Source organism: Perissodus microlepis, chromosome 12 (assembly GCF_051167445.1).
Source record: "Perissodus microlepis isolate ML-2025 ecotype Zambia chromosome 12, ASM5116744v1, whole genome shotgun sequence".
Lineage (NCBI taxonomy): Eukaryota > Metazoa > Chordata > Actinopteri > Cichliformes > Cichlidae > Perissodus > Perissodus microlepis.
Genome location: NC_140472.1, coordinates 30,196,047 through 30,212,030, shown reverse-complemented (window position 1 = coordinate 30,212,030; position 15,984 = coordinate 30,196,047). Strand labels below are relative to the sequence as shown.

Here is a 15,984-nt window from a genome sequence, read left to right as displayed (position 1 = left end):
CTGTTTTCTGAGATGCCCCACTGAAAGAGAGACAAAAAAGTCAAGCCAAGTGGAATTAAGCACAATGACAACTTTGTACCCAACATTTTTCCTGTCTTTTGAAATGGTATTAGTAAACAGTCTTAAACACTTTTCCCAGAGTTCAGTGCATGGAAGAAGAAACAAAGACAGCAATCGTAATCAACAAATGCCATGTTACTGGTTGACTCACTTCTTTTCTGGGTTGATAACTGTCTCACTTAACAAATGAAAAGGAAACATGGCTCTGTGCAAGCATCCTTTGGTGTCTCGCACCGTTCAAGAGTATGCATAAACCCCTCCCCCCAAAACCATGGAAACCATTGACAGTCCTCACTGTTTGCAGATTGCTTCAAGTTCATCACTGACACCGTTCACACTTTGAGAACAAAGGCCGTGTGTACATGTTAACTAGCAGAACTAGCAGCAGCGCAAATTCCCCTTGCACATGTGGCATCCTGTATATACACACACACACACACACACACACACAGGTCAATACAGTGCTTTACATTCTCATTGGAAATCAACTCTGTGAAGAGAGGGCTGTCACTTCTGTCATTCTCTTTCTTCATTTGCTCTTTGTATTTTGACAGAGCTTGAATAAGATTGTCACTTCATGAACAGGCAACCAGTGTGCTGTTTCAAGTTCAGGGGCTGTGATGAGAACAATTAAAAATGACACACATTGTTTTCTGATGGCGGTGAATTTCCCTCCACGCATAAAAGCACTCGTTGGTCCCTGGGCCTCCCTGCATGTTTGTCAGTCAGATTTTATTGGGGGTGCTGGGTGGTGATGTTTCATCATGACATGCAAGTTTACAGTTGACACAGTTTTATCAAATGATGAAGAATCTTTGTGAAGTGTAGAAGTTGTATGGGTTAAACCAGTGGGGAGTATTTCTTTTGTAAGTCACGAATTTCAATACTGGCACAGTTTTAATAAGTAAAAAAAAAAAAAAAAGTTGAGTGCCCTGCAGTGCAGCATAGTTTACACTATCATTTTTTTTTAACTTTGGTCACTTGGTTGTTATTTATTCTGTTTTCTTTTAGTATTTACCAGTCCTAAATTTCTCTCCTTTGTTTTCAAACAGGACCATCAATACAACTGGGATGACGGGATCCACAGGGACCATCGGCCAGAGCCGACGCCAGCTTCCTTTGATAAGAGCAGCCAGGCTCAAAACTACAAAAACCAGGGCCGCTTTGCCACCATTAAGTCTGCCTCACTGGTAAGAACCTAAAACTTTCTTCTTTCTATTGGTGTTTTCTTTTCAAGGTCCTAAAGCATGTTTTCTGCATGCTGTAAATGTTTCAGTGTCATTAATTTATTCTACTTATTTGACTTAAAAGTTCCGCTGTTTGGAAGGCCAAACAAATTTTAAAAAATTACTTCTTGAAGAAGCTCAAATCTCTCAGTTTCATGTTCACACCACAGCACTATGATGGCATTAAAGGTCATTTTTTTGTTTGTCTTTGTTAAAAAGATTACTGAATGTGGTGCGTGAATGACCTCAGTCTCAGTGGGTGTAATGTTATTGTATGTCTCCATGTTTAGATGTTTTTGAAATATTTATTTCCCATCTTTTGGTCTTCACTTTGTTTGGATCGTTGTCTACTATATTATTTCTCTGCTGTTTTTTCCATTCATTCACCCCACTCCTTTTGTTTTCTCCTCTTGTACTACGCCTCGCATTACCACTCCCATCCTCCCACCCTCTCCTTTATTTCTTCCTGGCCTCCATTTGATAATACATCATTCTCAGATCTGACTCAATATTCTGAGTTGAAGGGGGTGGAATACTCTCTCTCTCCCTCTCTCTCTCTTTTTCTCTCTCTTGCGCTTTCTTTCTTTCTATGACTCTCTTTCTCTCTCCCTCGCTGTCTGTTGTCATGGAAACCGGCTCTAGTAACTAGAAAGTAGTTGTGGTGGTTTGTGTGTGTGTGTGTGTGTGTGTGTGTGTGTTTGTTTACCCAACCGTGACCCACTGGTTTTAATTGTGAGTTCCCCTCTGCTGCCAGGTCTTAAACCAGAAATCTTGTCACATACAAGAGAATGTTAGTAAAGAAGTGTGTGTGTTTGTGTTTGTGTGCACAAGCAACTGTGTGTCCTCATATTGTCCTTGAAGAGAGCACGAACCAGTGACCGTCCGATGCTTTGTGTGTTTTCTGTTGACCGCAACCGTAGTTCCACGGCACTGAAGGTTACATGATTTTGTTTTTGATTTTTTTTTTCTATGTCATAAGTTTATGGGCTCTGTTGATTTGCAGAAGATTAACAGATGATAATGATACATGGTATATGTAAGACTGCAGTTGGGAACTGTAGTTTGAAAACCCTCTCGCATAACTGTGAACTGATGTAGTCTTCCGACTGCTGCTGACCATGCATTGCAGTATGTGGGTGACGTTTCAGCCTAGGAAAAATGCATCATCAACTGTTTAGCTCTGCTGTTTTTACCTTTTTAAAACCAAAGAGAGTTGCTTGGAAAGAGTTATTGTCACTTTCACAGCATTGGAAAGTAGTTTCTTGCAAAACCGTAGGTCAATCTATTCTTGTTGAGGTTTTTTGTTTTGTTTTTTAGTACACACATTATGCAGAAAATTAGGAGCAAGTAATATTTTGATTTGTAACTAATGTGATTTCTGAATTTAGGAAACCCCTACAGTACTGCATTAGAAGGAAATATAACAATGTGATTTACAAACTGATCATGACTTGCTTAATATCATTTAATCACATATAATTTAAAAAAAAAAAAACAATTAAAAAAAACACTTTTTTAAAGTCCTCCCTTTATGGCACTTAGGGAAAGAAGTTGATGTATACATAAACAACCTCACATGTTCTCCCACTGACATGAAAGATTACAGTGGCAATAAGCCTGCTGTTTTTTTACCTCCTCACAAGATGATGAGATGCCTTTTTCATCAGAAAACAGGGATTGTAGAGTTTATAGATATTTGTTCTTAGCCACAAAAGATGGAAAATTGTATCCTGGATCATTTTCTCACTTAAATTTACCATAAAAGGGAAAAAAAAGTATTCCTTCCTCACCTTAACTCTTTGTAATTGTTTTTCTCCCATTTATCCTTTAAAGAAACACTTCTAATCATACTTGAAAATACTTTTGATCTAATGCATATTGTGGTGGATTAAACTTTTAGATAATGGCAGCTGAGATTACACATTGTGTAACTGAAAAAAGGCAGCCTCTCTGTAGCGTAAGAGTGCCGGTCCTGCCCACCGGCACTGGAAGAGATTACATCATCTTTTTCTTCCAAGCACAGACATCCTCACATTGGCCTCGACTCACTGAGACTGGAAGCAGGTAGACAAAGAGGGAGAGGTAGGACAGTATGGGGGGTCCAGATGGCAAGGGGTAATTGATAACCAGATAGGAAGATGGAGAGCAACACAAGTGAGAAAACATAAACAATTAAGAAAGGTTTAAATAGGGGGGAATTATTAGCTAAAATAAAAATAATTATAAACTATTATTTTGAAAAGAAAAGTCATGGTGATTTGAGGGAAAAGGCAAGAGATTAAAGATTTAGTGAACTGAAAGAGGAAGTAAAGGCATCTTAGAGGACACTGATGGCAGATATTGGGGAGATAAGAAGGGCAGAGAAAAGGATAGAAAAACAAAGGTGAGACTTAAGAGCAGTGCTGATTGAAATCTTAACTGACAAAAAAAACCCCCAAAGAACATCACATTTACTGGTGAAATGAAGTGTGGAGTCTGAACAAATGTAGCAGTGGGGAAACAAGAGAAGAAAGGGGTAAAACCAAAGACATGAGAGGTATTGTGGAAAAGGCATGAAAAGAAGGTGAAGGAGAGCAGGATGTAAAATTATCCAGGGACATGTGTGGAAAAGGAAAAATGATGAGGGGACAGGAAAACTGGAAAGACATGGATGCAAAGTGAGAAGGTGAACGAATGTGAGACAGTGAGTGAGAGCGAGGGCAGGGGTTATTATAGGTTAGATGAAGCCACTGACTGACGTGTAAGCTGGTGTGAGAGACAACATTGTTGTAAAATATTTCACTTCATCTATTCTTTAGCTGCTGGTTGCAGTTTGTAACCTGACAGGATAAACGCTGATGGGAAATTAATGTGTAGTGTAAGGCATATCAAAATGTGCTCCTCCCCCATCAGTTTTCTTGCAACTTGCAGAATTAAGGTTGTACTTGTTAACTTTCATGTTATGCAGTTATATATATATATATATATATATATATATATTAAAATGTTTGTTCTTTACAGGTCAGTGTCAGAATTTAATAAGCTAGATGGACATCTTTTGCATTTGAGTCCTATTTTTGTGATCAGACTTGAGAAGGGAGATCTCCTCACATTTGATAGGAAAAAGGCATGCTATACAAAGGTCTGAGGCCTTTTGCTTCCTCCTGTAAACCAGATGTCTTTGCTACATGCTACTATACATATGCAGTAACATTCAAACTACAACCATGCTTTTTCTATGTGGTGCCTACCAGGGTTGAAATGTGTTTTCCTTAATGTAATAAGGAAGCGATAAAGAAGAATCATGGAGGTTTGACAAGGGGATAGTCTTCTTCTGTTACCTACCAGGAGCATAAATATTTACTTGGATTTCGGCGTTTTGAGGCTCTTGATATCGATGCAGGTCTGGCTCTTGCCCTCGATGTTGTGTTATCATAAAGTCACAATTGTGATATTGCATATTCACTGACACTAGATGCCTTGCAAACACAGAGATCAAACTAAGTGGACTGTTGTAGTTAATTTATTGCAAACAAAAATGCATCAGTCACCACCAGCAATAATTCTATTTAAGTAGGCTTGCACGGTCACACAAGTTAAACTCTGTGAAGACGGATCATCTTGAACTGCAAAATAAGCAAAAATTAAAGTTTGGGCGCTTAATTCCCACTCACTCGAACATTCACCTTTAGCCTGCATGCCTTCCCTCCCTCCTCTCCCTGAATATGATCTCCTTTCCAGTCCCAAAGCCTTGTGTGAAAGAAGCCGTCACATGACTTGACTTGGCCCTTTGTGGCTGTATGCATGGTGGCAGCGAAGCAAGTGACTAGGATTGGGAGGTTCTATTACAGTAGAGGTATTGATTCAGAGCAGATTAAGGAGAAGGGGAGCTCAGCCTCCACATATTTCCACCCCATTTCCCCCCACCCTGTTTTTTGTTTTTTTTTCTCTCCATGTAGATGCTCTTATTTTACTGCTGATTATTTCTATTTTTCCTGTTTAACTCTCTCCCAGCCACTCTCCATCTGCTGTTTCTCCTTTGCAATCACCCTCCCTCCCCTCATCTCTCGGCCTGCTCCTCTCTAACACCCCCCTCCAACTTCTCTCAGTCTTTCTCAATGAGGTATTCATGTGACCCACCTGCTGTCCGCCGCTTAGCGTTAGCCTGACTAAAGAGCCGCTCTGTGCTCTTGTTGGCCCGCGGTGTCCAACTGCCTCATTCACAGTTCACACGTCTGCCTTGGCCGCTGCGTGCCCAGGGCGCGAACCAAGGAGAGGGAGGGGGCTCAACGTCCAGTAAAGTGTGTCGGGGGGGGGGGCAGGGTGGCATCGGAGCTCAGGCAGGGTTCTGTCGGGCATAGGATGCTGCACAAGGTTCCTGGATGCTGGTGCACTTGGCTAAAGTTGCCATCATGTTTGGCCTGAGGAGTTCAGGTGGAAGTTATGAGAAGATGCGGAGCGAGTACTACCTAGATGTGGAGAACCCTTTTTGTCCTCAGGTTGGTGGGTCAGGTCAAGGTTTGGGTTAAAAGCAAGAATAAGTGAAAGTGTTAAAAAATACCAGTAAGGTCATTGCCTCAGGTTAAATTTAGTCATACAGTAGATGTTTATTATTGTCTTTACAGCATTTTTGTTTTCTTTCCCACGATCTGACTTAAATACATTTGAGGAACTTTGAAGTCGGCTATTCTGTGCAGTGTCTGCGAATCTGAGATTGTCAGATGAAAGAGCTTTTGTTCAGCTGGAGTGGTGGATTTCAAATTATTTGCTTCTTAATGTCATTATTTTCATTTCGCATGTTGAAGATTCTTTCTTGTACATGTAAAACTAGCAAGTAATGTAGTCTGATTACAACAGGTGAACTGTTTTGTTTTGTAACGTTTTTGTTTGAGGTTCTTCTCGTAAATGAACCGAGATACTTTGATCATATCGAATTAATCAGTTAGGCATTACTGTTTGGGGTTTTTTTTTTTTTTTTTGTGAAGTAATTTGATTTGCATCTTCTAACTTTTCTCTCACCACAGGTGACCAAACAGATTCATGAGCATGAGCAGGAAAGTGAGCTGCGAGAACAGATGTCTGGCTACAAGCGCATGCGGCGGCAGCACCAGAAGCAGCTGATCGCCCTGGAGAACAAGCTAAAGGCCGAGATGGACGAGCATCGGCTCAAGCTGCAGAAAGAGGTGGAGACGCAGGCCAACAACGCCTACATTGAACTGGAGAAGCTGGCAAAACGGCATGCTGTGCATTCTGAGAAAGAGGTGGGACTTTTGATGGGGTTACAGGACATTATGAATAAGTGCAGTAACTGTTAGGTTATTTCACAAATGATCACACTGACTTTCATGTACGATGCAACAGTTGGCTGGTGGACCTGGTCAGCTTTGAAAAAATGGGAATAATATTTAAGCTGTGACATTTCTAATGCTGCTGAAGAAAAACACGTCAAAAAGTTCTATTCTTTTCTAAAGTGTTGCTATTTTAAAGCTGTTCAGTGTTGCAATGAGTAATGAGGACGTTTTTGTTAGAACTTAACCCACTGCTGCCACCCAATGATACATGTGATGAAACACAGGGGCAGAACTGGGTCACAGAGTGTCACGCTCTGAAAAACACGTTGTATATCTTTGTGATTAGCACCCAGTGTGCGTGCTGCAACAGTCAAGGAGATAGTTTATCTGTTTATGTAGACGAGTCTGTACATCTAAACGGTGTCATGAATAGGTGACATGTGGCTGTCACAAACCAACATGTTACTTGATATTTACATAGAATTCTATAACTATAACTGCAATGTCTCTTTTCTTTAAAAAAAAAAAAAAAAGGTTGTTTTATCATCTAGAAGAACAAATGTTATGGTAATTTTATCGGAATTATAACATCTGATTTAGAATTGAAGTGCAGACTAGAATTTTTAACTGGTCATATTATAATTAAGCAGGACATTGTTTGTGTTAGAATTTTAATCAACCAACTTATTGTCTTCAAATATACTTTAGTTAATATATGTTAATATACTTTAATGTTCTTATATAGGTTTGTGCATGAATGTATTTGTCCACAGTTTGGTGGCATGTTGTCTGTTGCTGGTCAGGGGCATCTAACCATGCTCTTGTCCCTGTCTATTCTGTCCAGATGAAGACGGCGCTGGCAGATGAGAAGAAGTTCCAGCAGCAGATCGTGGCCCAGCAGAAGAAGGAGCTAACCACGTTTCTGGATAATCAGAAAAAGCAGTACAAACTCTGCAAGGAGAAGATTAAGGAGGTATGCTGGGCTCGTTGGTTTCCTCTTTTCTTCTCAGGCGCGCTCCTTCGCACGCCTTCTCATGGGTGACACGTGACCTTCTGCGCTCTGTGCTGAAGAATCAGGCTCCCACGCACAAACATACACTTCCACTTCAGCATGGTCTTTTGGAAGTTGTGTTGAGTCACTCAGCCTACCAACTGTGTACCTACACATGTATGTACACACAAACAAGAAAAGTCAGAAATCCATATGCTCACCGGAGCACTTGTGAACCACCACAACCTTGTAAAAGAATCCAGAGAATACTCTTGTGGGCTGGCAGTGTGATACACTGTGTTTTCAGTTACATGATAAGTGACCAAAATTAGGTCAGCACAGTTAGAAGAAAGCATCGCTGGCAGAGAGAGATATTTCCCACCAACTGAGGGCTATAACGGAATTAGACACCACAGAGAGCAGGGATCAGGCTCATGTGTTAAGTGCATCAGCGCGAGTTGTAGATTGCTCATGAAAGAGAAAGAAAATTCCTTTACTTAGAAGAAAAAGATTTTCTTTTTCTTCCTTTGGCTTTAAAAGTAAACTGTTGTTCAAAATAAAAGGTCACCTTGAGTTGACCAAATGGCCTTACTAAAAATATTTGATAAAGTTGATTTGAATCGAAGTTTTATTTTATTCCCCAGCAAAAAATGGCTTACAAATGGCTTGTTTAGGCAACATTTGTTTTTCACATATCCATTAACATCCCAAACTACACAGTTCACCACTGACTGCTTGCGATGAAGGCTTTACTAGTAATACTTCTATCTTCTGTCTTGTGTATGTTAACACAATCTCCTTTCTCTATTCCCCCTTCTACTTGGAATTTCCACCTCTCATCAGGAGATGAACGAGGACCATAGCACACCCAAGAAGGAGAAACAGGAGCGTCTGTCCAAGCACAAGGAGAACATGCAACATTCCCAGGCCGAGGAGGAGGCCCATCTGCTGTCCCAGCAGAGGGTCTTTTACGACAGGAACTGCCGCGCCTTCAAGCGCAAAGTCATGATCAAGAGGCACGATTTGGAACAGGAACAGATCAGAGAGGTGTGGAGGACATACAAGTTTCTAAAACTCGTGTGCAAGTTGTAAATCTATAAATGTTTTGCTTTTGGATAATTTTACTACTGTAAACTTCTGACTGAATTGATCAAACCATATATGCCCACATCACGAGTTTGAATACTAAACCCTTGTTTAGTGTTTATGATCTTGGTGTACAAAAGTCCCACAAATGTTTTCACAGCAGACAGTAGTGTGTTATTTAGATCTGTCAGGTGTTTTATATTAACTGTAAGCAGGATTAATCCACAACAAAACAAGCCAACAATGCCATAATCTGAAAAGCTGTTGAGTGAGTTTAAGGAAATCCAAAAACTTTCTGTGGGAAAATGCTCCAAAATCAATGTGATTAAACTAGAAGCAAGAGGGGGGAAAAGTAAATATGTGATGTTTATTGATTTTTTTCTTCCTTTTTCCTCTCAGCTGTTACTAGTTGTAATCAATGCTGTAAGCACAAAACAGTAAAATTGATTTCTGCAAGGGAATATGTTGATGTCAAATTGATGCTTATCAATAGTACTTGCTGAGATTCATCCTTCTATTCCCTTGCTGTAACCTCCATGTCTCCTCGTGGCCCGCCTAGGAGCTGAACAAGAAGAAGACCCAGAAAGAGATGGAGCATGCCATGCTGATCCGCCACGATGAGTCCACGCAGGAACTGGAGCAGAGGCAGCTGAAGACCCTGCAGAAGCTGCGTATGGACCTCATCCGCCTGCAGCACCAGACGGAGCTGGAGAACCAGATTGAGTACAACAACAGACGTGAGCGTGAACTTCATCGCAAGCATGTGTTGGAGCTCCGGCAGCAACCCAAGAATCTCAAAGTGAGTCAGCGCAGAGACCAGTCGATCTAATATTTTAAATATTGTTTGATGGATTGATATATAAGTGCTTGAAATATTTCAAATCCCTTTTTCCCATCATCTTTAAAAGGAAAAAATCCCTTGCCTTTGGGATCCCACTTCTATGATTGCGCAAGTGATGAGCAACATCTAGTTTTTGATAAAACTGTGATGCAATATGAATGTAACAAATTAATTAATTTGGGGGAAATGGTGTAAGAATATCCAAAATATGTCACCTATGAATTTCATTTGAATTTGCCTTTAAGGTATCAAAGCCTCGAACTGTGCCTTTTGATTGGGACATTAGACCTCTAACCTTTCAAAAATGTGCTCTATTTAACTCTTGATTTCATTCTCACTGTCACCGTTTTTCTGGCCCATCCTTCAGGTTTTGGAGCTGCAGATCAAGAAGCAGTTTCAGGACACATGTAAGGTGCAGACCAAACAGTACAAAGCCCTACGCCACCACCAGATGGAAGTTACGCCTAAGGCCGAGCACAAGACTGTGCTCAAGGCCCTGAAGGATGAGCAGACACGCAAGCTGGCCATTCTGGCTGAGCAGTATGAGCAGAGCATCAACGAAATGATGGCTTCACAGGCGGTGAGCAGAGAGACGTTCATTTCATGTTTCATCATATTTGCTAAACAAGAATTTCTCTTTACTTAAGTGCAGGTGGTCACGTTAAATGAATGAAGTATATGAAGCCTTTCTTTCCACCTGTTGCTTATGTTCTTGTATTTTTCTCCTGTTTGTTTGTCTCGTGTTTTGTCTTTCTCCATCGTATCACACCCTTTTTTTACTCCTTCACTATCTCCCTTCATGTCTTACTCCAACCTTCCCTCCTCCCGCCCCTTTCCACTGGCTTTCCTTGCCCTGTCTGTCCCCATTGCCCTTCTACTATCTTCCATCCCTCCGTCACCACCTCCCCGCCTCATTTCATCTCTGTGTCTTCTTTCCCCGCTCTCTCTCTACTCTCTTCTTGTGTGTTCCTTGTCCATGTAACCCCCAACTTCTCTCTCTCTCTGTCTTTGTACCTCTCTCCCGTGTTGCCGCTCATGGTCGGCTGTGTCAGCTGCGTCTGGATGAGGCCCAGGAAGCGGAGTGCCAGGCCCTGAGGCAGCAGCTGCAGCAGGAGATGGAGCTGCTCAATGCCTACCAGAGCAAGATCAAGATGCAGACCGAGGCACAGCATGAGCGTGAGCAGCAGAAGCTGGAGCAGAAGGTGTCGCTGCGCCGAGCACACCTGGAACAAAAGGTGTTGTGAAATAAACACTTTATTTTAAATGAGAGCTATACATTTGGGGTTTTTCAAGCCTTCATAGAGCATGCTTTATAATCCTGTTCATTCATAATTGGTCAGTTTAGTAACCATAAATGAAACGCAGAAGGAGAACATCTTTTGTACTGTCTTTAAAACAGAGAATGAATTCGTCAAACACTTCAAGACAAACTCTAATAAATAAAACACCATTACTGACATGGCAATAGGGATGTGCTATTTCCCCTCACATTTAGAACAAATTATCTTTTGGCCTCAGTCTATTGATCAACTTAAAGTATCCCCACTGATTTAACAAACAGAGAATATTTGCATCAATTTAATTAAATCTGTGACTTTCATCATCAAAGAAAATACAGCTTACCTAATGTGCTTTTTCAGTACAGAGCTGGAACATAAGCAAGAATAGAACAAAAGAAAAGTTGTATTACTGACAGCCTGTAAGACAACAACTGCTCCAGTGCAACATAAGGCTTCAGAACAAAAGAATTAAAAATACAGTTGGGTTAATGCAGAATAAAAGTATGATATTGCAAGTTAGTTGGAGCCCGCCATAGTTCAAATGTTTTGCACTGTATTAAGTGCCTTTTAAATTGGGGAAAAAAAGTTTTTGCTCTTATCGCTATTTCTCCTGTAAAATCTTTTAAAGACCTAAATAGTGATGATTGTCCAGACATCATCTAACTTATCCATAGACATTATATAAAAGATTTCAGGTCTGAAAATTGAAGCCAGTGCAGAAGCGCTTTAATTCGTTATTCTTTCTCATTGCCAATAGGGGGCAACTACTCATACTGGCAAAAATAGTATCTCAATCAATAGTTTTAAATGTTGTTTAATAAAATATAAGGTTCATTTTTCTAATTATGATCCAAGTTGGTATTAGCAGTTTTTCTAATGCATCACACCTAGTTTCAAACATGAGAAAGCAACAAAAAATCTCAGTTTCAGACTTCAAAGACCTGACTTTGCAAATCAAGAAACTCTGTGTCCATTTTTTATATACAGCCTAATCTGATATGCAGCGTAGCATGCCGTCTTTTATTAGAAGGAACAAAACATGAAAAAATAAAATATAAAGCAAACAGAAGTCCATTTCTTTGACTGATACTGCATTGCTTTTAATTTTTGAATAAATTTTTTCTGCATCCTTCTTTGACGTCACTCCTATTAATCCATGAAGGAAGGAGACTTTTTAAAGCTTCGTCTAGAGGCGATAATCTGCTGAAAAGCAACTAGTTCGCCTGAAGCTTAAGCAAACAGATCGGGGTATTCATTTGCATCTACATCAGCAAGCAGCATGGGCATTAAAGGTGACCCCGACAGACATACACAAGTTCACACAGACACACAGATTTCCCTCACCATAGGTGGTGATGACAGTGGCATGGCTTCCTGCGGGGCGCAGACAACCATTTCTTTCCCACACACTCGTAATGATGGTGAAATCTCTAGACAACAGTATTGAGCCCTTATTACAGCATCATCCTCTATTTTTAACAGCTAACAGTTTATGTGGTGTAGCTTATTATTAAGCTTGTTCATAATAGGTTGCTGTATGCGTTCAGTCTAAAGTGCCTAAAACGTGTGCAACCTGCTGTCACCTGTGATATCAGCAGCTGTCATGGGGCTTTATCACCTTTGTTAGAATTTTCCAAACATTTGATAGTTTTATCAGTCTTTGTCCCGTAATGTGATGCAAGACACTCCTGATAGACATCTGCTGTCTTTAACGTGAGCCTTTATACAACCTGTATGGTATAGCAATGACATGTAATAAGATGAGAGTATGCCTCCTTCAAAAGTGGCCTACGTCATTGATACAGTCTAGTAGACAGCACTCCGACAACAAAGAAAGGGACCTTCGAAATGCCGCCTGCCATCCAGTGTAGCCGGTGCAGGCTGTGGTGGTCTGTTGCCATCTCCTGGCAGCATCCAGATCTGCACACCGAGACGGATGATGTCATGGTTTTAGAAGCACTATTGTCCTCCGGTTCGGTTCATGGTCAGAGTCTGGAGTTTTCTGTGCATGCTCAGTAGTTGGCAAGATTGCCGTATTGCGCCACACACTGCTTTGTCCTCACCTGTGGACGTGTGTGCTGAGTTGTGTTTGTGGTGAGTACAACTTGACAGACTTGCACCTTTGAGGTAACGAAAGCAGTTCATGAAGTGTGCCTGCAGTTATACTCATCGTAATGTTGTGAGGATATTTAAAAAAAAAAAATGCCCAGCATGAACAGCTCTGCAGTTGTCATTCTCACTTAAGACACATTTGATCAAGGAAGCAAAGTACCTCATGCTCACTGTCTAGACTTGAAAAAAAAAAAGAATCTTGGGTATGCATATTAAAAATATCAACTGAAAACAAAAAGGTCTGCCCCAGTGACCGAGTAGTGAACAATCTAACAATAAAAAATAACCCAAGAATAATGTTGAAAAATATTGTTGTAAATCTCTGCTTTTCTTGCATAAATTAACTGGTTTCACCAGTTACTCAGAGGTCCTGCATTACATCACCAGAAAACTATTCTCAGCTCTGCGAACAGGCATTATTGATGTCATTAATGCTTCCACGCCATTTCTGCTTTTACAAGTCGAGCTATGACAAAACTCAAATACACTATACTTAAAGAAAAACTGATTTTTTTTAATGAATAACTAAGGTGCGTAGGTCACGTTTTATAGTGTCACCCAGTTTAGGTTTTTCCTTGCCTGAAAATAATCACTGGAGTATGTTTATTATATTTATATTTTAATTGTATATGTTGGTAAATTAAGCACTCAAAGAGATTTTTACTACAAGCATTACCCCCTCAGTCACACACATCCATGAAATGTGTCATATATCGCTTCAACTCTCACACTGATGGATCTTAGAAATGAGTAAACTACATTTAACTTTGAGTATTTCTTGTTCCCATGTCACCTGCAGATTGAAGAGGAGCTGGTTTCCCTTCAGAAGGAGCGAACCGACCGCATCAAACACCTGCTGGAACGCCAGGAGCGGGAGATCGACACTTTTGACATGGAAAGCATGCGTCTGGGCTTCAACAACCTGGGCACCTTGGACTTTCCCAAGGACGACTACAGATGAGGGGCCGTTGTTTCTGCCGCCGCCATCTTCATGTAGTCCCCCTGGGGCAACCGTCTGCCTCAGAACACCCACCTCTCCTTTGACCTGACCTGACAGTACAGGTGTTCACAGCTGCTGATGCCCTTCCTCAAACACACTTTAAAAAATGAAAAGAGAAAAAAAAAAAGAAAGAAAGAAACTGCTTCGAGATCAGCTCTGGTGTGTTTTCTGGGCCGGTCAGTCAGGGTCGATGGCAGGTTTGAGTGTCCCCCCACCCTTCCCTGACAAACCAACCTATACTCCCTCCCCCTCCTTGCCTCTGTGGTGTCACAAGATGACAAAAAAATATGCTGGATAACTTCCTGTGGTTGTCATGTTTTTGTAAGAATAACATAGTCACAGTGTTTCTTGTTTCTTGTGCAATGATGACACTTTTGGTGTGACTAAAAGTGGAAATTGAGAAAAAGGAGGGAGACAAAATTGAAGGTCGTAGGATGAGCAAAAATCGCTTCAAAACCATGCTTTTTCAGAGGCGATAAGTATATTTGTTACTTTGTGTTTTGGTCTCGAGCAGCACAAAAAATAATCTCTCAAAGCGAAAAATCAAACCGATCCTTCCGCAGCTGTTCGTCTGGGCTGCTGCTTTGGTATTTATTCACGCAGACATTTTTAGGACCAATTTAAATAATTTGATACTTTGACGGAAAACTCACAATGTGCATACAGGTACACTTATAGTATATGTGATTCCTTCATGTGATTACTGCAGGGTGGGTGAATCATGGTACTCAACATGTGTATTGTACTGATTTCTCTGCACTGGCAGCCAATGTGAAATATAATACACGTGAGATGTGAACTCCCAGCTAGCACAAAGGGCTTCATGGGGAGGGCAGGGGGACTTGTACTTTGTGTATAGAAGGATTTATGGAGAGCTTTTACTTATTTTCGTATTGTATTTTAACTGTCACTTAAATCAGAAAAAGAATTTTTAAAAGCGCTTTTTTCCCCTCCCCCTCTCTTCAGATAGTATTCCAAATCCAGGTATCTATCAATGGATTTTTCAGTTCATTTTCCCCCCCACTTCTTGCTTTACACAACTCTAGAGCTGTGTAGTTTCTTATAAACCAGACCAGTATGATGCTTTATTATTGCATGCACTTTAATTTTTTTTTCCAGGTTAAAATAAAGGCATGAATCTGTCAGAGCTTTTAATTATATTTGTAAATAAAGTGCTCATCACACAAACTGAAAAGGTGTTTTACATGTCTAAGGTAAAGTCTGGGGATTTACTGTGAAAAACCGTGGAAAAAAGATTAGATGTGGAAAAAAACTCAGTTTAATCATATTGTTTAATTTTGTAACCATCTGGACGTTTGGCATTTTACCTGAGAAGTGCACTGAAGATTTGAACTCAAATCTCAGGCCTTAAAAAACCAAGTTGGGCTGAATTAAACCAACCATGTCTACAACTTTAATATTCTATCTTAAGCTTCATCTGCATGGTCCAGCGGGAACTACTACTGTAGTTGTTTACATGGACAAAGGTCACTAAAAGCCTGGTGATCTTTTTTTTTTTTTTTTTTTTTCTTTTTTTTTTCAAAGTTCATGGTAATCACTTTCTCCTCGCTGTAAATAAATTACTAAATATAGTTTACCTCCCAAAATGAAACTTTTATAGAACACTTTAGGTCTCAAAGGAAAAATTCCTAAAATGATTTATTGCATTTACATTTAAAAAAATGTTTGAACAGAAATGCGTCCTTTACCCAAGCCTTACATTCCTGGCACAAACCAAAGACGCCCTATGTACTCTCTCTTTCTGGACTTCCTGTTTCAGATATATTTTTTTATACAGGTTGCGATCATAGTCAAACACATTCCTGTGAGTCTTAAGAATGTCACAGCACCATGAGCTACTGTACAGACGATTAAAACGGGAAGTGAGTAACAGAATGGCTAGCAGCAGTCACCTTCAACCGTCTTTTTCACACACAAGTTTGTTTTGCTTCTAGTATGTGCTTTTTTTTTTCTTTTTTTTTTTTAAATGGGTGTCATCAGAGGATGTCCTTTTTGTAAATTCTTAACTGACCAATCAGAACTTATTAGTAGAGGCATTTTGTGGGCATGGTCAAAATATTTTATTTCAGCTTAGAAATATCAATATTGTATTTTCAA

The 15,984-nt window shown here is 40.2% G+C and overlaps 1 protein-coding gene across 5 annotated transcripts in view; it reads left to right on the top strand.

Annotated features, from left to right (window-relative positions):
- The window catches only part of taok3a (TAO kinase 3a), a 62,969-nt gene extending 47,915 nt beyond the window's left edge, over positions 1–15,054 (top strand). For 4 of the 5 annotated variants that reach the window (XM_084947454.1, XM_084947456.1, XM_084947455.1 and 1 more), the window contains exons 14-21: positions 1,113–1,250; positions 6,290–6,526; positions 7,401–7,529; positions 8,391–8,594; positions 9,193–9,432; positions 9,842–10,054; positions 10,527–10,709; positions 13,666–15,054. In XM_084947454.1, coding sequence (XP_084803580.1) covers positions 1,113–1,250; positions 6,290–6,526; positions 7,401–7,529; positions 8,391–8,594; positions 9,193–9,432; positions 9,842–10,054; positions 10,527–10,709; positions 13,666–13,827 — 1,506 coding nt within the window. In that variant the 3' untranslated portion in view covers positions 13,828–15,054. Of the gene's footprint in view, positions 1–1,112; positions 1,251–5,604; positions 5,765–6,289; positions 6,527–7,400; positions 7,530–8,390; positions 8,595–9,192; positions 9,433–9,841; positions 10,055–10,526; positions 10,710–13,665 lie in introns of those variants that run through there. The other variant, XM_084947458.1, reaches the window with a different exon arrangement.
- Positions 15,055–15,984: the final 930 nt, after the last annotated feature.